The sequence below is a fragment of the Leopardus geoffroyi genome, chromosome D2 (assembly GCF_018350155.1).
Source record: "Leopardus geoffroyi isolate Oge1 chromosome D2, O.geoffroyi_Oge1_pat1.0, whole genome shotgun sequence".
NCBI lineage: Eukaryota > Metazoa > Chordata > Mammalia > Carnivora > Felidae > Leopardus > Leopardus geoffroyi.
The window spans coordinates 87,169,954-87,195,581 of NC_059334.1; the positions used below are offsets into that span (position 1 = coordinate 87,169,954).

General features: G+C 56.8%; 1 protein-coding gene across 26 annotated transcripts in view; it reads left to right on the forward strand.

Annotated features, from left to right (window-relative positions):
- The window catches only part of JAKMIP3 (Janus kinase and microtubule interacting protein 3), a 117,773-nt gene that overhangs the window by 29,169 nt on the left and 62,976 nt on the right, over positions 1–25,628 (forward strand). For all 26 annotated transcript variants that reach the window (XM_045439274.1, XM_045439280.1, XM_045439282.1 and 23 more), the window contains exon 2: positions 21,308–21,556. In XM_045439274.1, coding sequence (XP_045295230.1) covers positions 21,422–21,556 — 135 coding nt within the window. In that variant the 5' untranslated portion in view covers positions 21,308–21,421. The remainder of the gene's footprint in view (positions 1–21,307; positions 21,557–25,628) is intronic.

The window sequence follows — 25,628 nt, forward strand, 5'->3', positions numbered from 1 at the left end:
AAGTCCTTTACCAGATGTGTGTGTTGCAAATATGTTTTCTCAATCTGTGGCTTGTCTTTTCCTTTTTGTTAACAGTATCTTTCAGAGATAAGACGTTCAAATTTGGGGGGAGATTTTTCTTTCTTTCTTTTTAAATGTTTGTTTATTTTGTTTTGAGAGATTGAGAGAGGGGTTGGGGAGGGGCAGAGAGAGGATCCCAAGCAGGTTCCTTGCTGTCAGCCCAAAGCCCGACGTGGGGTTCCATCCCAGGAACCGTGAGATCATGACCTGAGCTGAAATCAAGAATCAGATACTTAACTGAGCCACCCAGGTGCCCCTCTTTCCTTTCTTTTAAGATTTTATTATTTTTAGGTAATATCTACACCCAATGTGGGGCTCAAACTCACTACCCCAAGATCAAAAGTCACTTGCTTCCCTGACTGAACCAGTCAGGCATCCCAAAATTTAAAATTTTTATAAAGTCGAATCTGTCGCTATTTTCTTAAAAAACATTTTTTTTAAACCTTTATTTATTTTTGAGAGAAAGAGTGTGGGCAGGGGAGGAACACAGAGAGAGAGGGAGACACAGAATCCGAAGCAGGATCCAGGCTCTGAGCCGTCAGCACAGGCTGACGCAGGGCTGGAACTCCCAAACCACGAGATCAAGACTTGAACCGAAGTCAGATGCTCAACTGACTGAGCTGCCCAGGTGCCCCTGTCAGTATTTCTTACATGGTTTTTGCTTTTTAGTCTGAATATTGTGAAGGTTGGATGTATGTTTTCACCTAGAGGTTTTATACCTTACAGTTCCACAATCCCTTTCTACTTGGTTTCTGAATATGATGTGAGGTATGGGCTGAGCTGTGGGTGTTTTGGGGCTTTTTTGTGACTTTGGGCATAAAGACGTGTAATATTCCAGCATGATTTCTTCAAAAGACCATCTTTTCTCCAGTGAGTTTTCTTGGATCCTTCATTATACATCAGCTGATCAGATACTTTGTGGTCTGTTCTGTTCTGTTCCACTGACCAATGTTACACTCGGTGACCATAGCTTTATTGTGAGCTGGAAGTCCGGTAGTGATATCCAACCCCAAATGTGTCATTTTTCAAAATTGCTTAATGTAGATCATTTACCTTTTCCGTAGCCATTTCAGAAACAGCTTGTCAGTTTATACAAAAAAAAAAAAAAAAAAAAGCCCTGTTAGGATTTTGATTGGGATTGTGTTTAATCTAAATTTCAATTTGGGGAAAGTGAACATAACAACAATGTTGAGTTTTGTGATCCATGAACACTGTATATCTCTGTTTATTCAGCCTTTAATTTTCTCTCATGAATATCTGGGGGTTTAAAGGTATAAATATCGTAAATATTTTGTTAGGTTTATTCCTAGGTATTTCATATGATTTTGGTGCTGTTGTAAAAGTTATTGTTTTGTGATAAAATATCTTATTAGTATGGAGAAATATAACTGATAAACATAATCGATTTTTCTCTTTGACCTTCATTCTGTTAACTTGCTAAACTCCAGTGTTCCAGGTACATTCTTTGGGATTTTCTACATAGGTGATGAGGTCACATGTGAGCAAAAATTATTTCTTTGCTTCCATTTTTTATGCCTTGAGATCTTTTCCTAGCTCACCGTCGGATGGAAGTGTTGAGCAGTGTGTACAGGTGTTTTGCCTTGTTCTGTATCTTAGGGGAAAGGCGGTGAGTCTTTCACTATGAAGTATGGCGTTAGCGGCAGTGTTCTTTTATAGACACTTCAGGTTGAGGAGGCTTCCTTTCATGACCATTTTGCTACACGTTTTTATTGTGAACGGATCTTTGAATTTTGTCAAAAGGCTTTTGTGCATCTTTTGAGATAATTATGTTTTCATTTCAGTGTATTAATATGGTGAGTTAAAGGGACTCATTTAAAAATATTAAACCAATTTTTGCATTCCTTATACATGCTCCATTTGATCCCATTGTATTGTTGCTGAATACAGTGGGACTATTTTTTTTATGTATTTATTTTTGCTGAATTTGAGTGGCTATTTTTGTTAGGTATTTTTGCATCCACCTTAATGAGGGACATTTTCTTGTAATGCCTTTGTGTCGTTTGGATATCAGAATAAGGTTGCCCTCATAAGAAAAGTTCTAGAAGAGTTGAGTAGAACTGTTGTTGTTCTTCCTTGAATGTTTGCCAGAATTCACCAGTGCATACGTCTCTGCCTAGGATTTTCCTTGTTGGAAGATTTTACTACAAATTCAGTTTCTTTAATGGATAAAAGGTCACTCAAGTTATGAGTGAGCTTTGTTAGTTTGTGTCTTTCAAGGAATTTACCCATTTCATTTGTAAATCTCTTGATGTCTGTAGGACATGTAGTGATGTCCCCTTGTTGATTCTTGATATTGTAATTTATGTCTTCATTTTTTTTTTCAGATCAGTCTTTCCAGAGGTTTATCAGTATTGTTGATATTTTCAAAACACCGGCTTTTAGTTTTACTGCTTTCTCTTATGGTTTTTGTTTTCAAATTTATTAATTTCTACTAACATCTTTATTGTTTCTGTTCTGCTTATCTTACATTTACTTTATTATTTGTTTTCTGTGTTCTTAAGATGGAGGTTTAGACTAGGATTATATTATGATTGGAGACCTTCCTCATTCCCAATATGAGCACTTACTGTCCTTAGTGCCCTCCCAGTACCACTCTGGTTATGCTCTGCAAATTCTGGTGTTTGTGCTTTTATTTCCATTCGGTTCAAAACATGTTTCTAATTTATTTCGAATTTCCTTTTTCACCTATGGGTTATTTAAAAGTGTGCTTAAATTGCCAAGTATTTAAATTTTCTCTTGATATCTATTACTTATTTTTAGCTCATTTTTTTGGGAGGGGGCAGAGAACATCAGTTGGATCATTTCAACTATTTTAACTTTGATGAGGTTTGTTTTATTGCACAGCACGGAGTCTGTTTTGATGAATATCTTATGTGCACCTGAAAATGCTGCATATTCTGGTGTTGGATGATGTACCCTACAAATGTCAATTGGGTCGGATTTGTTGATACTGTTTTTTAAATCTCTTATATCCTTTTTTCAACGTTTATTTATTTTTGGGACAGAGGGAGACAGAGCATGAACGGGGGAGGGGCAGAGAGAGAGGGGGAGACACAGAATCGGAAACAGGCTCCAGGCTCTGAGCCATCAGCCCAGAGCCCGACGCGGGGCTCGAACTCCCGGACCGCGAGATCGTGACCTGGCTGAAGTCGGACGCTTAACCGACTGCGCCACCCAGGCGCCCCAAATCTCTTATATCCTTAACTGATCTTTTATGTTCTTCTTTCATCACTTGCTGAGAGGTGAGTGTTGCAGCCTCCAATTCTAGCTGTGAAAATTCCTATTTCTACTTGCATTTCTGTTGTTTTTTGTTTAAAGTATTTTTGAGGTTCTCTTTGATTGCTGTGTCCTCTTGATTCATCAATTCCTTTTTCATTATGTAGTGTCCTTCTTAATCCCTGGTAATGTTCCTTGCTCTGAAATCTCCATGATTTAGCATTAATGTAGTCACTTCAGTTTCTTTTTTTTTTTTTTTTTTTAATTTTTTTTTTTTTCAATGTTTATCCATTTTTGGGACAGAGAGAGACAGAGCATGAACGGGGGAGGGGCAGAGAGAGAGGGAGACACAGAATCGGAAACAGGCTCCAGGCTCTGAGCCATCAGCCCAGAGCCTGACGCGGGGCTCGAACTCCCGGACCGCGAGATCGTGACCTGGCTGAAGTCGGACGCTTAACCGACTGCGCCACCCAGGCGCCCCCACTTCAGTTTCTTTTGATTAGAGTTTGCATGATATAACTTTTTCTGTCCTTTGACTTTTTTTTTTTTTTTTTTTTTTTAATTTTTTTTTTCAACGTTTATTTATTTTTGGGACAGAGAGAGACAGAGCATGAACGGGGGAGGGGCAGAGAGAGAAGGAGACACAGAATCGGAAACAGGCTCCAGGCTCTGAGCCATCAGCCCAGAGCCCGACGCGGGGCTCGAACTCCCGGACCGCGAGATCGTGACCTGGCTGAAGTCGGACGCTTAACCGACTGCGCCACCCAGGCGCCCCTGTCCTTTGACTTTTAATTGACCTATGCCTTTACATTTAAAGTGAGTTTCAGATTGTGTAAAGTTGGTGCTTGCCTTTTTAAAAAAATATCATCTGGAAGTGCCTGCCTTTAAATTGTGTTTTTTAGCCCATCTGCTTGTTATAATTAATGATATGGCTGGATTTGAATCTAGCTGTTTGCTCTTTATTTTCCATTTGTGTCATCTCTTCCTTGGTCCTCTTTTGTTGACTTCTGAGGGAGTGAGTATTTTTAGGACCCTGTTCACCTATTGCTTATTCATTGCCCTTCTCTTGCAGGGTAATTGTTAATTCTCGTGTTAGGGGCTAAACATCGTCTTTAGCTCATCAGTCCTTCTTGATATCGTGCCAGTTCTCATGTAATCAGTGACTTTCATTTTCATTTTCTTTCCCATTTTTTGTGTTGTTTTCAGGTATTTTAATTCCGTGTTCGCTGTGCTCTACACTTGTACCTCCTGGTTTTGCTTTAGCTAATTTGTTATCTTTTTTTTTTTTTTTAATTTTTTTTTCTTTTTTTTTTTTTTTTAAATTTTTTTTTCAACGTTTATTTATTTTTGGGACAGAGTGAGACAGAGCATGAACAGGGGAGGGGCAGAGAGAGAGGGAGACACAGAATCGGAAACAGGCTCCAGGCTCTGAGCCATCAGCCCAGAGCCCGACGCGGGGCTCGAACTCACGGACCGCGAGATCGTGACCTGGTTGAAGTCGGACGCTTAACCGACTGCGCCACCCAGGCGCCCCTTTGTTATCTTTTAAAGGGATGAAAAATAGGGGTGCCTGGGTGGCGCAGTCGGTTAGGTGACCGACTTCAGCTCAGGTCATGATCTTGCAGTTTGTGAGTTCGAGTCCCATGTCCGGCTCTGTGTTGACAGCTAGGAGCCTGGAGCCTGCTTTGGATTCTGTGGCTGCCTCTCTCTCTGCCCCTTCCCTGCTCGTGCTCTGTCTCTCTCTCTCCCTCTCAAAAATAAATAAACGTTAAAAAAAATTTAAAGGGATGAAAACTAAGAAAAGAGCCTGCTCTCCACACCCTCATGTTCACCACTGTGAGCGTGCGTCCGTTCTCTGTGTGCATCAGTTTCCAGCTTGAGAACATCTCTTCCGCCTGTAGAACTGCCTCCAACATTTTTTTGTAGCACAGATCTTTTGCCAATAAATCCTTTCAACTCTTGTTTTTCTGAAGAAGTCTATTTCTCCTTCTTTTTGGTAACAGGTTTAATAATATGTAAGTCACCCACTTCAAGTGTGAATTCACGGGGTTTTAGTGTATTCACAGAATTTTGCAGCTATCACCGCAAATTTAGAACATTTCTGCCACCCCAAATAGAAGCCCTGGACCATTAGCTGTCACTTCTCACTTCCCCTGTCCTAAGCCTGCAGCAACCACTCATCTGCTTTCTTTTTCTATAGATTTGCCTTTTCTGGCCATTTCACACAATGTAACCATATAGCGTGTGACCTTTTCTGTCTGGCCTCTTTCACGTAGTGCCACGCTTTCCAGGCGCGTCTATACTAGCCTGTACCGTATTCCTACTCACTGCTGGGTGGTGGGCCATCGTATGGCTATGCCGTGTTTTATTGTCCGTCTGTCAGTTGGTGGACGTTGGTGCTGTTCCCGCTTTCTGGCCGTTATGAGTAACGCTGCAGGGACCTTCGCGGTGACGTTCGTGTGGCACATCCCCGGGAGGAGAATTGCTGGGCCACATGGTGTTTAACTGCGTGAAGAAAACGCACCATTGTACGTCCCCACCAATGGTACGCAAGGGTTCCAATTTACCCACGTCCTCATTTGTTCTTTTCTGGGTTTTAAAAAATATTTATTTAAAACAACTTCTTGTGGTGGCCGCGTTAATGGGCGTGAGGCGGTGGGCTCCCTCATCCACACAAGGTATTTGTGCCGAGTCTCGAATTCGGGTTTCATGGGCGTTCTTGTTTTGTGTTGTTTTTCTGGCTCTTCGAGCCACGGCCCCATCATCTTCTGGCTAGTTCTTGCCCTGTTCCTCTGCGTGTTGTGTGCTCTCCTCCCTTCATTCTGTTCCGGGTTGTTTCTTTGCTTATGGTTTGCGTCAGTTTGACTCCTGTGTCTACGTTTCTCTTTGCCGTTTGAGGATCTGTGAGCTCCGAGTCCGTAAGTTGTCGTGTTTCAGTAATTTTGAGGAATCCTCTGTTGTTTCCTTTCTTTATGTTTTCCTTCTCCCTCTTTTCTCTTTGTACTCTGGGAGTCCACCCCCACCTCTTGGAGGCTTCTTGGTGTTGCCTGGCCCTGTTAGAGACTCTGTTTTCTTTCTTCTCCTGGGTTTCACATCAGACAGTGTCCTGTCTTCAAGTCCACGGAGTCCTTCCATTGCCAAGGGCGTTCCTCTAATTCTCACCTCTGATGTCATGACCCTTGTTTCTAATGACTGCGTTTGAGCCTCTCTTGTAGTTTCCATTTCCTTGCTGGGTCTCCGTCTTTTCCTTTAGACCCTCGGGCATATACGTTACTTAAATGTCCTGTCCAGTAGCAGCAACAACTCAGCATCTCTGAATCTGGTTGCTTGACAATGGGTGGTTTTCCTTGTTTTTTTGTTTTGTTTTGTTTTTTGCTTCCCTTTTTCTGTGTCTTGTAATTATTTTGTTGAATGTCAGACATTGTAGAAGAACAGTAGAAGGTATCTATCTGCGGAAAATGATATTTAAAAAATTTTTTTTTATTAACGTTTATTTGTTTTTTAGACAGAGAGAGACAGAGCATGAACGGGGGAGGGTCAGAGAGAGGGAGTCACAGAATCCGAAGCAGGCTCCAGGCTCCGAGCCGTCAGCACAGAGCCCGACGCGGGGCTCGAACTCACGGACCGCGAGATCACGGCCTGAGCCGAAGTCGGCCACTTAACCGACTGAGCCACCCAGGCGCCCCCGGAAAATGATATTTAAGCACAGATGTGGACACGTCTCTCCTTGTGTCCGTGTGCGGGCTGGAATGAAGGCAGGGAGTAGTTGAGCCGGCTTAGGGGCTTGTAGCCTGTCCTTGCAGGCCAGCCCAGCGCGGGGTTCAGACTCGTCATGGCGGGCTGCCCACACACTGTGCTGGGGGTCTCTTCCGTGCTCCTGCTGCACCCAGTCCCCACACCCCCTGCACCCGCGTACCGTGCAGGGGCTCCTTCAGCCTTGCCCCTCTCCCAGCTTGACGGCGGCTGCTTGTGCCTTGGCGTGAGGCTCGATTTGAGGACAGGGGACCTCAGTTTCTTCTGGTGCAGCCTTCGGCCAGTCAAGGCGTCTGCACCTGAACTTGGGTCGTTGGCCTCGGAAGGGTCCCTGCCTTCCTCCGCAGCGGCCAAGCTCTGCTCAGGACCCCGAGCCCCAGTGCCTCCGTCCTCCTCCCCAGGGGCAGGTGTTTGGGGCTTCGACTCCGACCGTAGAGGCAGAGATTTTTTCCTAGTGCCTGGAGCAGGAAGGAAGGAGGGATCTTACTTTCGTCCTGAGCCCAGGGACCCTGCGCACAAGAGGCTTTGCTGCCCTTGTCCCGGTGGCTTATGGCTTTTGCTCTGTGTGCAGGACGGGTTCTGGGGCTGGGGAGAGCCCCGTACCTGTCCCAGGCGGCAGGCGGCCTCTTGCGTATCTGCACCAGGGGCGAGCCCCTCCAGCCTCTGCCCTGCCCTCAGCCTCTCTCGTGTCTGGACTCCAGCGACTCCAAACTGACCTGCCACGTGCAGCCCTTAGAATTGTGTTAAAATCGGAGCTGATTTCCTCCCACTTCTGTCTCCTGTGCTCCGCCTGATCACGCGCCCGTCTCCCCTCAGAGGGGCTGCTCACCATTTGGAATCTGGTGCTTCGGTTGCCTTGGGACCTCAACTCTTTGGTGGGCTCAAGGAAAGACAGGGTTTTGTTTATGGGCGAGGCGTTCTCTTGCGATTTTCTACATCTCAAGCAGAGGAGGTTTCTTTGTGATTTTGAAACCCCCTTTTCCCTTCTTTGTAAATTATCTCTTTGGATAGTTACCCGTTTATCTCGTGAGATCTTAGTGTTTTTATTATTGAGTTTCACAGTCTTCTAATATAGTAAAGATATTAACTTTTTAATTGGATTTACTGCAGATACTTTCAGTGCATTTTTAGCTTAATTGCACGCCATCTGTAATAAAGAAACGTAAATTTTTAATGTGGTGGAATCTGTCGGCTTTCCCTTTCGTGAATTCCTTTTATCTTCTCTAAGCCCAGGAAGGCCTCTCTCCCCAGAGATTTGAGAAATGCTCATTTCTCCTTTCCCTGCTTTGATTTTCATCCTCAGCACTCTTTAATCCACTCAGAGTTCCATTGGGCGGGCCGTATTCCATACATCTATCATTTATTTATTTATTTATTTATCTATTTATTTATTTTTTTGACAATTAGCCAGCCAATCGCCTGGTGTTTTTAGGTGGCGTCCTTCTCCTTACCGTGGAACGTGACGTATGTGGGAGAGAATGTGGGGCCTGTTTCTGAACGGGGTGATCTTTCTCGGTCGTGAGGTTGGGGTTTTTCCTGCTTAGCAAAAGGACACGGTTTTGACCAGGGAAACTGTTTTCTGTTACAGAGTTTGCCGTGCCTCTGCCAGGCTCTCTCCGGACACCTCGGTCTGAGGGGGTCTCAGCTGTCACTGGGCGGGCCCATTTTCCTTCCCTGCTGCAGCCCTGGGGCCGGCCACTGGGCTTCAGGACCCACGTTTAACCGTGGGCCTCCGAGTTGTAATGGACAAATACACACGTGTACCCTGAGTGTGAACAGGGTGTTGTGAGACCCTCCAGGCCCAAGGTCAGGCACGCACCCCAGCGCCCCATCCCTCCGACCGGACGTGGAGTGGCCGCCAGTTTGTCTGCAACGGGCCCCGAGGTGCCCGGTTCCCAGGGCCCTCCTCCTGCCGCCGCGCCTCCCGTCTACCGCTCGCGCTTGTGGCCCGGGGGACAGGGCGGCGTCCTGGGAGCAGCCAAGGAAGGGGAGACGCGGGCCTCGCTTGCAGGGGTCACCATGGGGGGCTGCTGCGCGGCTCCAGCCCCGCCTCGGGCACCAGTCTCTGTATTAACCTTCTGTGGCTGCCAGCGCGAATTGCCACAAATCTAGGAGCTTAAAGCAGCACGGACCCGCTACGTCGTGGTTCTTCAGCCCGATGTCTGGCGGGGGCCGAGCTGGAGCGTGGCAGGCGGCTCTCCTGTCTGGAGGCTCCGGGGCCCGTGTCCTTGCTCACTCGCTCGTTAGTGGCGCTCATTATCTTGCTCATTATCGAGTGCAGGCTCGATTTCCTCGTGCTTGGGACCTGCAGGCCCCCGCCCCTGGCTTGCGGTGTCTTCTCCCGCGTCCAGGCCAGCGGCTCGGCCCGCGTCTTTCTCAGGCGGCGCCCCTGGGGTCCCGTGGGCCTGGATTGGACCACAGACCCCATCCCGGGGTCTTGGCCTCCCCCTTGTCGCATAAAGAAACCCGTTCACAGGTTCCAGGACTGGGATGCGGCCGATATCGGGGGACCAAGCATTTGCTCTCCTGGCGGAGTGCTCCCTGGGTGTTCACAACCTGACCGCGGACCCTCTTTCCTCAATTAACACAGTTCTTCTGCTGGGATGGAATAGTCCGGTTTCTAAGACATCTTGTATTCAAAAAAACATCCTGAAACAAATTATTTCCATGGATAAAATGGCAGGGAGCTGAAAATTTCAGATTTATGGTAACCACGTAAATTGTCTACAAAACCTCACTAATAAAGGAACTTCATCACTGTAGGTATGTTTGTAATGGACAAATACACAGTATATACTGGCTAATCGAGACAGACAAAATCAAGCTTAAATGTGAGCCACGTCAGTAGTAGGTTCCGGGACCTTCCGGGTAAAATGCAGGTCCCGTTACAAGCGGCAGCAGCACTTGCTGAGCTCCGGCCACACACCCGCAGCTGCTCGTGTCTCTGGGCTGTTTGCTACGTGGCCTGCTGTCTGCGTCGGGAACGTGGGGGCTCGTGCATCCCCAGCAACTGTCCCCCGAGGAGAGAGGTCAGGAAGTAGGTGTTTCTAGACGTTGTCCTGAGCACTTTCCTTTTTCCCAGAAGAGCTGTTTTGGGAGTCAGACCCCTGTCGATGCGGGGCGGGGCTGTGCTGTGTGCCTGTGTGGACACGGCTGCCTCCCGGCGTGGGGTCAGGGTCACCTTGTCCTTGCCATTCCTGGGCTCCATCAGACCCCCGCACACACACACACAATTAAAACTATAGACTGACTGTTCTTAAACAATCTGCTCTCTCTCTGCTGCACACCAGCACTCATTCCAACCATTACAGCGTTTCCCCCTAAATTATATTTGCAAAACCCTCGCTCTGAGGTGGGTTCCGTGAACACAGTGATTCCCGAATTCCCCTCCTGGCGGGGACGGGATCGCTGGCACTGACCTTGTCCTGCCACCGTTAAATTCCCCAAGAGCGACGGGGCAGGGAGGCCGTGCAGCCGCTGTCCTTGGGCGTTGGGCCCCGGCCGCGCTCAGGTCTGTCCCCGCGTGCGGTGCTGTCCCAGATCACACACGCGTGCTGCCCCGCTTCTGAGCTGCGGGCCTGGTGCAGGACCGCTGTCTGGCCTGACTCAGTCCCTGTCTTTCCTTAACGCCCTTGGAGGGCCCTGGCCCCTGATGAGCCGCGCTGTTGTTCACGCACCGTGTAGGACTAGTCGTGGGATCAGCGAGGCCTTCTGTTTGCATATGTGGTCCTCGTGAGCTGAGGAGTCTCAGTGGGCCCTGTGACGCTTTCCTGACACCAGGGGACCCGGGAGGCAGGGCACAGCAGGCCTCGCTGAGGCCCCGTGCTGAGGGCCAGGCCTGATGTCTGCTTGAGGCAATGAAACGCAAACCCTTCTGAAATGGGTAAACCCCCCTCCAGACCTCAGGTGAACTCCCAGGAGGCCTGGGAAAGCTCACCGGAACTCCGGCTGGATGCTCCGGGAAGGAGACTGGGGGAGGCTGCTTTCGTCCATCCGTCTGTCAGTCTGCCTTCTCACCTACCTGAAGATCATCCTTCACATTACTTGTTTCGATCAACTGTTTCCTGTTCATCTGTGCCAGGACCGCGAGAAGGAGCAGCCTGACTCTCGGGTTGGTTTCCGGGGCTGCTCCTCCGACGTAGTGGCTGCCTTGTTTCAGGCCATTTTGCTCTTGGCCTCCAGCTCGGGCTGGGGGCTCAGGAGCTGGGTCCCTTCCTCAGCCGAGGCCTCCTGAGGGGTCCCGAGCCGAGCGGCGACCCCAGACCACAGCCGCTGTCCTCCGATGGGCTCGGGCGTTAACACACACACGGAAGAGCCCCCCAGACGCCATGGTTTCAACCCCACACTGCAGCTCAGTGGCTACCTGGTTTGAGAGCCACAGAAGCTGTCCGTGAGTACAAAGATAAAAAAGATTTCAGTGTTTCACTTAAACTCTTCCTGTATCTGGGGTGATGAATGCAAGAAGCCAGTGTGATGGGACCAGATGCCATCTGCCAACGGGAGGGGGGGTCCCCTGGCCCAGGTTTCTGGGGGGAGCCAGGCCCAGAGGCAGTGCTGCAGGTGAGGACAGCTTCCTCAAACAGGTGGCCGGCTCCCACAATCATCTCCTGTAACATCTGCGTCCTCTATCCTGGGAGGTGAGCTGGCAAATTTTAAGTCACACTTGTGACTTAAATTATAACCACTTATATTGTTATTATCATGATAATCATTATTATTATATGAAGGTAAATACAAGCGTAAGATTTTTCCTTTGATGGAGAAAGCCTTCCGCCTCCAGGAAGGCAGGGTAAACCCAGTTTCTCCTGGCCCTCCCATCAGTACGATGAAGCACTCTGGATATTGGATCTAGAACAAACATAAGAAGAAGGTGAAGAAGGAGGTCCACTAGGGACCCGGGGACCAGGAAGACCGTGGCGAGGGCGGAAGGGCCTGGAGGAGCCTGCCGCCTTCGCCGAAGGGCCAGGAGAACAGCCTGGTAGCACTTCACTGAGGGGGACGCGCAGACGGCAGACGAGCACGGACAGGTGTCGGTCACGATTAGGAAAAGCAAAGGAAAACCACGGCGAGGTCGTGCCTGGCAAAATGCTGAAATCGAATACAGTGGCACCGAATGCGGGCGAGGAAGCAGGGGAGCCGCGTCCCGCACGCGCTGGGGGTGTGACCCCTGCGGAGCGCGGCGTCGCGGCTTCTCCAACACCTCATCGCTCAGCCACCACGCGGCCCAGAAACGGCGCTGGCGAGCGTTTATATCGGAGGAACGAAGACTGTTCCTCAGTCACCCGCAGGTGCACCTGTACAGCAGCGATGTTAGCGGCGGCCACCCCGCGAACGCCCAGACGTCCTGCGGTGGGCGAGCCGTTACACCCGCCACGGCGGGTCCGCGCCGGGAACACCGCGCCGCGGTAAACACAGGGAGGCAGGGCTGCACGCGGTGGGTCCCCGCAAGGCCCCCTGCCGCACGCTTGCGTTTCTGTCACATTCTTGACGTGCAAGACAGAGACGGAAGGCAGGTTCGTGGTTGTCGGGCGAGGAGGGCAAAGGCGGGCGCAGGCTCCCCGGGCGGCACCAGGAGTCCTGTGCACACACTCACTTCGGAGTCAGTGTCCCGGGGCCGTGCTGTTGTCACCTGGGGGCGGTCTGCTCCTGCTCTTGTCGTCAGGGAAGCTCCCACCCCGTGACCTCACGTGGCACGCTTGGACTCTTGACCTCTGCCCCTGGCTTCTAGAAGACACACTTCCGGATGGAGCGGAGGCCTCAGCCTCTGTGTCCCGACAGCGCGGTCTTGTGCAGCCCCGTGGTCGTCAGTGGGAAAGACCCCGGCGTGCCTGTGTGTCCGCCGTCCCAGGGTCGGTGCCGACGGGGGGTCGGCTTCTTCCCCGCCGGCACCCAGGCCCCGAGTGCTGCTCCCCTCCTCCCGAGGCCTGTCCCCACCCCCGCTCCAGTCGCTCTCCTGCCCCACCGACGCGACTGCCTCCCCGTCCGCAGGCGTGGACCCGGTTCTTGTGTCAGCAGTTGCTCCCAGACGTGCCTGCGGCCGGTTGACTGCGCTCTGGGTGTCTCTTTTCCAGAACAAGTGGGTTTTGATGGGAGACGGGTGTGGAGTGGTGGCCCACCTTCTGCCGGGCTCCCTGTGAGGGTCCTGCCTGGAGAGGGGCCCCCCACCGACACCCCACGTATGCCCGACGCATGGCCTCGGCCTTTGCCCACTCTCCTCCCAGATGCACTGCCCGGCACGGGCCCTTGTCCGACTGCCAACAGGGAGCACAGGCTGTACTCGGAGGGTCCCTGTGGATTTGACAAGTGTCTCCGCTCCCCCCTCCCTTTCGCCTGCCTTGGATTTCCACGGAAATAAGGCTTAGGAACATCAGATTATCCTTTCTTCTCCGTAGATAAAATCTTTAACCTGGAAAGGATCTGGGTCAGATACGATCAACTTTACAAGGTCGAAACCCCTTTACGGCCCAGGACACTTGCAAATTACATGGGGCCTTGCCCTGAGCGGTTCGCGGGCAGGCGGTTTTACTGCCATCAGGGACCCTCTCCCTACACGGTGCAATGAGGACAGGAGCCTGGGCTCCGCGGGGAAGAAACCCTGGAGGCCAGCAGGGACCTGCTGGGGAGCGGCGCTGACCTACCCGCTTCCTGGTTAGCGGCTCCGGTTGGTGGTCGGGGCAAGCGCGTTCATCGACTGTAGAGCTTTGACTCCTTCTAAACCCTCTGAACATAAAACCGCTAACAGCGCGAGCAGAGGGAGCTCCTGACCCCGAAACAAAGGTGGGCGGACTGCACTGTTAATCTACTCGTGTAGCGACTTCCTGAAAAAGCTTGACCCACATGGCTGGAGGCAGTGGGCATCGGGTCGGTGCGTGAGCCTGAGGCGTGGACGTGACCCTGCCCCCCCCCTCCTTCCTCCCACACACCTGGGTCTCCCGAGCAGGTTGGTGACACTTATGGGGGCGGGGAGGCACAAATTCAATCCAGAAAATATTTGAAATGCCCAGTGTTGTGCATTTTAGGGAGCTGGCTCCCCCTTGGGCTGTCGCTGCTGGGTCCCTTCACACCCCTGCCCCCCACCTGCACGCTGACCTGGTGACTGAGCTCTGCCGACAGGAGGCCCGAGGCCTGACCATCAGGGTTGTTCACATCTGTGGTTCAAGCAGTGTTGACCGTGGCCCCGTGGAGACGACACTCCCACCCACCCATGACCTGGTGGGTGGGGGGCTGGTGCAGCCTGCTCTGGCCAAACCCTCCACCCCCAGCCCCCGCTTGCAGAGGCCAGTGATTCTCCCAGGCAGGGGTGAGCACTAGGGCGAAAGCATCCAGCAAAGCTCAGGGGCCTCCCAAGGCCTGGTGTCCCCCTCCAGCCACCTCTTCTGTCTGCCAGGGTGACAGGAAAGATGTGGGATCCATGACCTGGACACAATGGTTATAGCCAAGGCTTTACTGGGTGTGGGCGCGGGGGGCAAAGCCACGGGGCATACAGAAGCACATAAGACAGAACAGGGGACCCTGGACACCCTCGGTGCCACTTGTCCGTCCCCTGCAGGAGCCCGTCCCCCAACATAGACGGCGGGTGTCTCGGGGGCCAGATGCTTCCTTCCACCAAGCCCTTATCCCGTGCAAGCTTCAAGCTGATATCATCAGCACAAGTAGGCTTGGGGCAAGGCAGGAAAACCCCTCTCCTTCCCCTCGGCAGTGATCTCATCAAGTGCTCCCGGAGGAGGGTGCAGCCTGGGCTGGAAGGAGGAGCCCGTCCGAAATCCCTGCCTGGGGTGTGCGTGAACAGGGCCCGCCAGGTGCCCTCGGAGGACCCGGGGGGGGGGGGTGTGTGTCTTCTGTTCCCACTCATTTCCACAAATAATAAAGTCAACACGTTTATCACATGTGTCCCCAGATTGGTGTCGGAGAAAGATACTCACGCTGCCTTTGGGGAGATGTCAGGGAGGGCTCGAGACCCCTGGCTGCATCGAAAACTGTCGGAGCAGGGTGGCCAGTACCGAGAGGAGCAGTTCAGCCCCCAGGGGCTGGGGGGCGGCGGGCAGGAGCCCTGAGCCCAGGCCAGAGCAATCAGTCTGTGTTGAGCTGTGTGGGAGCGTGTTCCAAGCAGAGCAAAAGGCATGGTGGGCGGAGGGCGCAGGGCAGGGAGGGGAGGGGCCCGTGCCGCCTCAGGGCTGTGGGGCAGGTGTCTGTCTGGAACCCGCGCCCGGGGTGTCTCCCTCTTTAGACACCTGGTGACAGTGGCTGTCTATCCAGGAAAGGCCTGCACAGTTTCATGGTAAAACACGTAACAAACAATGAACCCATTTAGAGAGAACGTTGAGTAAAGAATTGTTGGGGTGGAAGGCAGCCTTGGCAAATTGTCCAGGAGATTGGGGGTTCACTGGAATCTGGGGCGGGCAGCAGGGAGACATGCAGCGTCTTGACCAGGCGAGGGGGAGGCCAGGGCTGTCACCTGAGACTGGGGTCCCTCTTGGGGCGTCGAGGACACAAAAGACACAACCAGGCCAGAGAACGGGAGGAGGAAGGGTTTTGTTTGCAGCAAGTGACGAGAACGCGGAATCCTTCCCAAAGCAGCGTCTCCTCGAACAGCAAACCTGGGGAGGGGTTCACCCGAGGGGCTAACGCTCGCCGAGGGGCTTGCGCGCAGGGGCTCCGGCACGGCACAGCACGGCGGCAAAAGTCCGGAGGCGACGGAGTCCGGGCCGGGGTCACGAGGCCGGCCTGGGGCAGCTCCGCCGGGACCTGGGTGCCCAGGGGGGTTGAGATCCGGCAGAGGTCGCCCCGGAGGGCGCGTTCGGCCAGACTTCACCTCCAAACCGGCTCTGGGGGTCGCGCCTCCGATGAGCCGTCCCTCGTGAGATTAGGTTGCCTCCTTCCTGATGGCGGCTGCTCGTCCTTCTTCCTGCTTTCCCGAGGCGGCCGGGGCCTGAGATGACTTTTCTTCCTCTTCTTTTTTTTTTTTTTTTTTTCAAGCAGGCTTCATGCCCAGCGTGGAGCCCGATGTGGGGCTTGAACTCAGAACCCTGAGATCAAGACCCGAGCTGAAATCAAGAGTCAGATGCGTGACTGAGTGAGCCACCCAGGCACCCATGAAATGACTTTTCCCGTGTCCGGAAAGCTGCGTCTGTCTGTCTTTCCAGGCCCCTCGACCCTCTCTGCCCACAGGGCCAGGCTGTGTCTTGAAATGGTGGCGTGGGAGTCACTGCAGAGAACAGCCTGGAGAGAACGTAGGGAGGGTGGTCAGGAGGCCCGTGTCTGGGGGACACGCTGACACTGGTCCTGGGACACAGGGGCTCTGCTCGCAGAGGGCCGTGGGCTGAAGACACCAAGCCCTTGACCCAAAGCACCAGGCCAGCGGGTCCCAAAGGATGTCCCCGGGCCAGGGCGTTTAAGAGCTTCAGCAGGTGCCTGGGACCAGCGCAGCACCCCAGGTGAGGCGTCCAGGACGTGTCACCGAGGCAGGCAGAATGCTGTCACTGGGTGTGTGAAGAGCAGAGTCCTTTTTCTGTCATTTTCACAAGTGTGATGGGTTTTGGGGTCAAGGCAGCTCCTAGGCCTGGGGTCCTGCCAGGACCCGTGGACTCGGCCTCCGTGAACAGATGGAGCCTCCCCCCACACCCCCCCCCCCGTGGGCCTCCGTCCCATCAGGTGCCCCCACCCAGCTTTCCTTGTGGTGGTTTCCTGCCAGGGATGGCCGGAGCTGGGGCACCCCTAGCCCTCCTCCAGGTCCCTGCTTTTGTTTGTGAACCCCAGCCCTTGTCCTGGTTTGCTTTCCTGCCTGAGCCCTCAGGGTGTGAGCTGCAGGCTTCTTGGCCCAGAACTAGCACGGGTCTAACTGGTCTAACCAGTGGGGCCTCACATGCGCCTTCAGGGGCCCTGTTGGCAGCTGGCAGGTGCCTGGAGGTGTGAATTCCACCCAGACCCGGTGTGAAGTCCTTCTTGAGGCCCCCTGGTCCCCCAAGCAGGAACTGGGGGGCTTTTCCTCCAGTTTGGATGAGACTTTTAACTTCCTACATGTTCCCTCACCCAAATGGAGCCCCGCCACGCCACATCGCTGACCCCACCCACAAATGGAGCCACACAGGTCAGAGCCGCCGGGACCCTGTAAAGCGGCTCTGTCTGTTTCCCAGAGCAGAGCCGGCGGAAGACAGCTGTTCTGTTGGCTACATTTTATCCTCCTTCTCTCCACACGCCCGGTGCCCGAGCATCAGGCACCTGCAGCTGTGCCCGAGAATCAGGCACCTGCAGCTGTCGGGACGCCGGTGACCACCGCAGTGGCAGCAGCGGAGGGGCGGTGCGCGGATGGGGTGCAGGCCTGCCCTAACCAGCCACAGCAGGAGCCCACGGGTCTCAGCGCCAGCTCTGAAGACTTGAGGGTGCGGGGGGAGAGTGGGAAAGGTCACCACAAGCTGGCAGAAGACCCTTGCACACAGAGCTGGAAAATCTGCAAAGCGGTGCCCAGGGGTAACTTAGAAAACACACCCCAAATCGAGAGCCTGGCCTCAGCTCCTCCTCTCCCCTCCCCTCCCCCAAACAAGCTCTTCACGTGACCGGCGGCTGTGGGCAGGGAGACGTGGGCCAGCCACCGGGCTCGGGCGAGGGGACCACGTGCCTGCTGGCATCTCTTCTGAGACACGGCAAAACACCTTTAAACTCTCGGCCGGCCCTTTTCTCTCCTTCCTCGGGAGGCTGCTGCCCTCCCGAGTCCCTCTTCCGGCTCTGCACCCAGGCCCACTGTGAGCCCTTTCCCTCACTGGCCCCTGCCTCCTAGCGGCCGCCTCTCACCGTTGTGCCGCCCGGGCCCCCTGCACCTCTGGGGCTTTGTACTCATTCTGTGTCTCGGGGCCTCAGGGACCGAGCCGGGAGGGAGGACAAAGGCCGTGGGGACACGTCTGGAGAGCCTTTCCCGGGAAGTGCCGATAACCCAGCCCGCGCCCAGGCCCCCGCTGTGAAAGCTAAACTTTGACGTCATATCCCAGGTTTGGGAGGGACTGTCCCAGCCTGGCAGCTGGAGCGGGTGGTGGGCACAGGGCGTCTCTGGCCCAGGTCACTTGTTTGGACAACTGTTCTGGTGTCTGCAGTGCAGGAAGGAGGCCTCGGGGGCCAGGGACATTCTTGTCCCCACTGTGTGCAGGGGGCTTCCCGGGTAGTGAAGCAGGACTCCAGCCGTGCCTCCTGCTGTTGAGTCCGGGCCCATACCGTCCGTGCGGTTGGTTGATGGGCCTGCTTCCTGCCCTTGGCGCTGGGGCACCGAGGAAACACAGCTGCAGGCCCGCGGGGTGGTGGCGGGTGGGCGGCCCAGGGCAGCGCCCCTGCTCCGTGGGCTGGATGAGGGTGTGCGTTCACCCCCTAAGTTGGCTCAGGGTGAGAGTGCGCGTACTCCGGGGCGGAGTTCTTGGGCCCCCTGGGGGGTCTGGGGGTCCCTGCCTCTACGCCTCTGTCTGAGAAGCTCCTGGTTCACACCCACCATCGCCACCGGGATGCCACCCACCCAGGTATGACATTCGGGCCTTAAAGTTGGGTGCCCAGCCTCTTCTTCCAAAGGGGCAGAGAAAGAACTCCTCTCCAGCTCCCCGTTCGTGCCAGGCCCTGAGAAGTGCTTTACTTGTGGGGTCCCCGTCAGAGCTGCTGAGCGCAGGGCCGAGGGCCTCTGTGGTCTGGGGCTGGGGACCCCGGGTGCGGTCGGGATGGCTTCCTCAGGGCACAAGATGCCAGCCTTGTCCCACCCCCTGCGGCCCAGCTCCCACCAGAGTTGCCTGGCTCCCGCCAGTGTCTCGAGACTCCCACCAGGGTCGCCTGCCTCCCACCAGGGTCTCGTGGCTCCCACCAGGGTCTTGTGGCTCCCACCAGGGTCTTGCGGCTCCCACCAGGGTCACCTGCCTCCCACCAGGGTCTCGTGGCTCCCACCAGGGTCTTGCGGCTCCCATCAGGGTCACCTGCCTCCCACCAGGGTCTCGTGGCTCCCACCAGGGTCTTGTGGCTCCCACCAGGGTCACCTGCCTCCCACCAGGGTCACCTGCCTCCCACCAGGGTCTCGAGGCTCCCACCAGGGTCACCTGCCTCCCACCAGGGTCTCGAGGCTCCCACCAGGGTCACCTGCCTCCCACCAGGGTCTCGCGGCTCCCACCAGGGTCTCGCGGCTCCCACCAGGGTCACCTGCCTCTCACCAGGGTCTCGCGGCTCCCACCAGGGTCTTGCGGCTCCCACCAGGGTCTCGAGGCTCCCACCAGGGTCACCTGCCTCCCACCAGGGTCTCGCGGCTCCCACCAGGGTCTTGCGGCTCCCGCCAGGGTCACCTGCCTCTCACCAGGGTCTCGCGGCTCCCACCAGGGTCTTGCGGCTCCCACCAGGGTCTCGAGGCTCCCACCAGGGTCACCTGCCTCCCACCAGGGTCTCGAGGCTCCCACCAGGGTCACCTGCCTCCCACCAGGGTCTCGAGGCTCCCACCAGGGTCACCTGCCTCCCACCAGGGTCTCGCGGCTCCCACCAGGGTCTCGCGGCTCCCACCAGGGTCACCTGCCTCTCACCAGGGTCTCGAGGCTCCCACCAGGGTCACCTGCCTCCCACCAGGGTCACCTGCCTCCCACCAGGGTCTCGCGGCTCCCACCAGGGTCTCGCGGCTCCCACCAGGGTCACCTGCCTCCCACCAGGGTCACCTGCCTCCCACCAGGGTCTCGAGGCTCCCACCAGGGTCACCTGCCTCCCACCAGGGTCTCGAGGCTCCCACCAGGGTCACCTGCCTCCCACCAGGGTCTCGCGGCTCCCACCAGGGTCACCTGCCTCCCACCAGGGTCTCGAGGCTCCCACCAGGGTCACCTGCCTCCCACCAGGGTCTCGCGGCTCCCACCAGGGTCACCTGCCTCCCACCAGGGTCTCGCGGCTCCCACCAGGGCCACCTGCCTCCCACCAGGGTCTCGTGGCTCCCACCAGGGTCTTGCGGCTCCCACCAGGGTCACCTGCCTCTCACCAGGGTCTCGAGGCTCCCACCAGGGTCGCCTGCCTCCCACCAGGGTCTCGAGGCTCCCACCAGGGTCTTGCGGCTCCCACCAGGGTCACCTGCCTCTCACCAGGGTCTCGAGGCTCCCACCAGGGTCGCCTGCCTCCCACCAGGGTCTCGCGGCTCCCACCAGGGTCTCGCGGCTCCCACCAGGGTCACCTGCCTCCCACCAGGGTCACCTGCCTCCCACCAGGGTCTCGCGGCTCCCACCAGGGTCTTGCGGCTCCCACCAGGGTCACCTGCCTCCCACCAGGGTCTCGCGGCTCCCACCAGGGTCACCTGCCTCCCACCAGGGTCTCGAGGCTCCCACCAGGGTCACCTGCCTCCCACCAGGGTCTCGAGGCTCCCACCAGGGTCACCTGCCTCCCACCAGGGTCTCGCGGCTCCCACCAGGGTCACCTGCCTCCCACCAGGGTCTCGCGGCTCCCACCAGGGTCACCTGCCTCCCACCAGGGTCTCGCGGCTCCCACCAGGGTCACCTGCCTCCCACCAGGGTCTCGAGGCTCCCACCAGGGTCTTGCGGCTCCCACCAGGGTCTCGCGGCTCCCACCAGGGTCACCTGCCTCCCACCAGGGTCACCTGCCTCCCACCAGGGTCTCGCGGCTCCCACCAGGGTCTTGCGGCTCCCGCCAGGGTCACCTGCCTCCCACCAGGGTCTTGCGGCTCCCGCCAGGGTCACCTGCCTCCCACCAGGGTCTGCGGCTCCCGCCAGGGTCTTGCGGCTCCCGCCAGGGTCACCTGCCTCCCACCAGGGTCTTGCGGCTCCCACCAGGGTCACCTGCCTCCCACCAGGGTCTCGCGGCTCCCACCAGGGTCTCGAGGCTCCCACCAGGGTCTTGCGGCTCCCACCAGGGTCTCGCGGCTCCCACCAGGGTCACCTGCCTCCCACCAGGGTCTCGCGGCTCCCACCAGGGTCTCGCGGCTCCCACCAGGGTCACCTGCCTCCCACCAGGGTCACCTGCCTCCCACCAGGGTCTCGCGGCTCCCACCAGGGTCACCTGCCTCTCACCAGGGTCTCGAGGCTCCCACCAGGGTCACCTGCCTCCCACCAGGGTCTCGCGGCTCCCACCAGGGTCACCTGCCTCCCACCAGGGTCTCGCGGCTCCCATCAGGGTCACCTGCCTCCCACCAGGGTCTCGCGGCTCCCACCAGGGTCTTGCGGCTCCCGCCAGGGTCACCTGCCTCTCACCAGGGTCTCGAGGCTCCCACCAGGGTCGCAGGAGGCCAGCCTGCTCACCAGGTGTGCTCTCCCTGCAGGTGATGGAGAAAATGTAGCAGATCCACGGTGAGGCGCTACCTGCCCAAGCGTGGTGCGGACAGACCAGCCTAGACGAGCGGCCCTCCCCGGGCCCCCCGTGGGCCACCCTCACCATGTCCAAGAAGGGCACGGGCGGCCGAGGCAAGGGGGACAAGGCGGAGGCCTTCGCTGCACTGCAGGCTGCCAATGAGGAGCTTCGGGCCAAGCTCACCGACATCCAGATTGAGCTGCAGCAGGAGAAGAGCAAGGTGGGCCCCCCACGCCCTGCCCCCCTCACTTCTCCACACCCTCCTGGGCCCTGGGGTCTGCCCGGAGCCGGGCACGGTGGGGTCTCTGCCCAAGTGCCCGCCAGCTCTCTCCAGGCAGCTGGGGTGCACAGACAGCTCTGGAGAAGAGCGGGGCAGGGGGCGGGCTGGGGTGAGTGAGGGGACCGTGCCGGGTCGGTGCCGGGGCCGCCAGAGGGACCTCAGCCCGTGGCACCATCCTGGGAAGTGTCCCTTCCCCCTGAAGTGGTCACCGTGGAACTGAGCCCACACATAGCAGGCCTGGCATGTGGATGAAGGAGACAGGCTGGGCTTGCTGTTTCTGCGTGCGGTCGGAAACGCGGGGGCGGGCCCGCAGGGGTGGCGGGGCCCAGGGACCACAGTGGGAGGCGCGAGATGGCCCCACCGGACATCAGCACTTGGGGTCCTTGAGGCCCATAGGGAAGGCTGGGGCCGGGGCCTCTGGGAGGAGTGTGGGGGGCTGGTCACAGGGCAGCTCAATGCCAGGCCAAGCCTGGGTGGTGGGCATCCCACCGGCCCACCGCCCCCCTCTCTGCCATAAGTCTGCCCTCTGCCCTCTCCCCATCTGGGGAGGTTGAGAAGAAAGGATTTGGAGAGAGGCGGGTCTGGAGGGGGACGGTTCCTGCGGGAGGCGGGTTGGGGAGGGGATCAGGTGGTTGGGCCCAGTTGCCTAACGCCTGGGTTACCCACGCGGGTTAAATCATGACCGCTGTACTATTCCGTGCCATGTGGTAATGACACGAAATTAGATTCAGTGTCCAACAGACTGGTATTAGGACTCGGCCACGCTGCCCATCTACGTGCTGTCTGCTGGCTGAGCCACAAAGCCTGCGTGAGTTCCCGCCAGACTCTTTACAGGAAGAGCGTGTGGCCCATGCCGGGCGCTTACCCTCTGCCTCAGGTCCCTGCTCCGCACCAAGGGGACAGTAGCAGCACCTTCGGTGCCAGGGAGGGACAGCTCGAGGGGCCCAGGATGAGCTTGCCGCTCCGATGCCATCGGCTGCGGTCACAGCGACCACGTGGCCGCTCCCGTGGCGAGGCGTCCTCTGTGGGCCCACAGGAGAGTCGGAGCCCACGGGGGAGCCCGGCGGCATCGACGTCAGCACTGCTCGGGGTCAGGCAGCCGCCAGGTCGGCAGGGGCGGCACCGAGAGGCGCGGGCGCACGGCGTGGGTGGAGTCAGGGCCAAGGTGCAGACGTCTGGAGGCCCAGGACCCCGCCTCAGACACCGCTCACGGGTTGTCCGATGGGACGCGGACAGCAAGGCCCTCGTCCCACTGGCTGAAAGTGCTCCTCGTCCAATGCGCAGAAGCACCACGCGGAGATCGCCGAGCGGTACTTGCCTCGTGTGCCGACTCTGTGCCCGTTGCCACGGCATTGTCTTCCTGTGCGGTTTTACCAAAACCCACCCATCCCCACAGCCCAGGGGAGCGGGAGGGGGCCGCCTCCTCGCTTGTCAGCGCCCCAGGCCGGCGGGGTTGGAGATCACGCCCTCTCGCTGCCGGGCAAGGGCCCTGGGGCTGGGGCCCTGCCACCATTTATGTTTTGGAACGATGACGTGCCTCTTGGTACAAGATTCGGAAGGAACGGACGAAACGGCCCCGGTGCCCGCTCCGGAGGCCTCGTGTTACAGGCTCCTCGCCGCACGTCCGGGGCCCCTTTCTAACGCAGAGATGACAGCAGAGTGCCGCCCCGGGTCCTCTCTCTTCACCGCACACAGGCTCCTGGGGGTCCCGCGTGCGGCTCCGGAGCGGCTCCAGCACCCCTTCGCGATCCTGTGCCCGATGTTTGGCCCACACATCCTGGCTGCTTCTGATTTTCGGCTGACGGGGCGCCGTGCAGGGAGCACCCTGTGTGCACGTGTGAGGGTGCTTGCAGAATAAGCTCTCGCAGGTGGGTTTGCTGGGTCCGGCCGCGTGCACGTTTCCAGGGATCGCACGGGCGCCCACACCTGCCCCGCCCCACGCAGGTCCGGTGGGTGACACATTCCTCACGCCTCTTTCCAGTTCCCGCCTGCGCTCCCCCGTCTCCCCCAGCAGCCAGTTCAGTAACTCAGGATCCCTTCGGATCCTGAGAAGGTGCCTCCGGCCGGTCTGTCCACTCAGCCCATCGAGAGGAGCCTCGCTGCAAAAACGCTGCATGTGGGCCGCGAACCACGCACCTCGGTCGTCGTGAAGTGGGGGATGGAAAACACAGTCCGGTGATCACAACCGTCAATAGCCTCGTCCTCATCAATCCTGAAATCTCTACACGTGCCACAGTTAGTGTCCCTGGTGCACCCACGGGACAGATTTGCACAACCAGACCCAGAGGCGGGACTGGCACCTTCTGTCTGGTTTTCGGCATGTGCCTGATATTCTGGAAGCACCCAGGGAGGAGGGCTTGATTCTGGACTCACGGTGGAAGTCCGGGGACGGCCACAGGACCCTGTCCTCTTCCGCAAGCCTGCCTGGACGGCGGGAGTCTCACAGAGGCCGTGGAGGCACTGACCCCACCTGCGCACAGCGCCCACCCCTCGCCAGGAGTTCCCAGCACAGCAAAATTCTGGAGGAGAAATATCTCGTTTTGCAGATTGCAGCTGTCACGGTGGAGAAAGTCGCTGGAAGCCTGGAAAGATGCCAGTAAATGTCGCCGCCAGAGCAGAGCACTCTGGGTCTCGGGCCAGCGGTTAATTTGTCACCGAAGGCTGCCTGTGTGAACGGAGACTTGACAGTAAAGAATAAAATGACTCAAATGGAAGCAGGACTGTCCTCCTGCCCGCCCTCTGTCGGGAGATTGAAGCGGGACCATCTCTGGTGAAGAACCTTCTGGAAGGAGGGAGCCAGCTCTGCAGGGAGAGGAGCACAAAGGGAAGGCCTCACGGGAGCCGCCATGTCCCCAGTGAGGGAGGCACCAGTGAGGGAGGCTGGGCCAGAGGAAGCCAGGCTGGCAGGCACCTGGGGTGCAGTCACCCCACCTGGAAATCGGGGAGGGCCTCTCAGAAGAGGTGGTTTTAGGCAGAGACCAGAATGACCAGTAAAGGTGGGCCTGAGGGTGGCTCGCTCTGGGCAGGGCTCACCTGATGCAGCGGCAGGAAAGGCGGTCCAGAGTTCAGGTCGTGGTGGCCGCGCAGGTGGCCATATTGTCTGGACCAGGACACCTGGGAGGGCGGAGGGGTCCTGAAGCAGATCAGGACCTACTAGGAGACCATGAACTTAATCTCAGACTCGGCATGTGCAGTGTCCCGGTCACAAGGTCAGTGTGTTTGTTACACTAAAGCAGTGAAGGTTGCAGTCTTTCCAAACCCAGTGAGGTGGGGGGGGGGGGGGGGGGGGTCTAGAAATACCAAGTGTCCTGCCCGTTTGTGATGAGGAGGGGACATAGCAGGAGGCCAGGCAGGGAAGGGCACGGAATGGGGGCAGGAGGCTGAAGCAGAGGCAGCCCACGGTGCGGGGCTGGGTCCACGGGGAGTGGTGGCATCAGCTCTGTCCACGGAAGGTGTGGGAGTCGACGGCAGGGACTTAACTGCGAAATCCCCAAATCCTGATTGTGTCCACACCTCCTGTGGGAGACAGTCACTCGCTGCTACAGGCCTGGGAACCAAGTCCCCGCCACGGTGCCTGAGGGGCTGCAGGGAAGCTTCAGACTTCTCCTCGTCAGGCGAGACTTGGACATAAATCTCACTGGAAATAGAGCCACATGGGACTTTGGAGACAAAAACATGGTAGGAACAAAATAACGAGCCAGAGAAAAAGTGCCTTCTTCATAAAGCTAATAGCTTGAAAGAACAAAGTCTAAGACAGAATGTTCCGGAAACTGGCCTAACATGGGGAAAGGCCACAGGCAACCCGCGTGGAACCTAAGGGGGGTGCATTCAGTCATTCAAAGCAAGGCCTGACTGTGCACCAGCCAGGAAGTGGGCCGTGTAGCCGTGGCACATGTGAGGCAGGCCCTGCTCCCCTGTGGGTCCTCGTGCAGACGGCCAAGTCCTCAGCACCCCGTATCTGAGGGAACCGCAGACTATTTCCTGGAAATAAGACCGTAGACAAAAAAGTCCT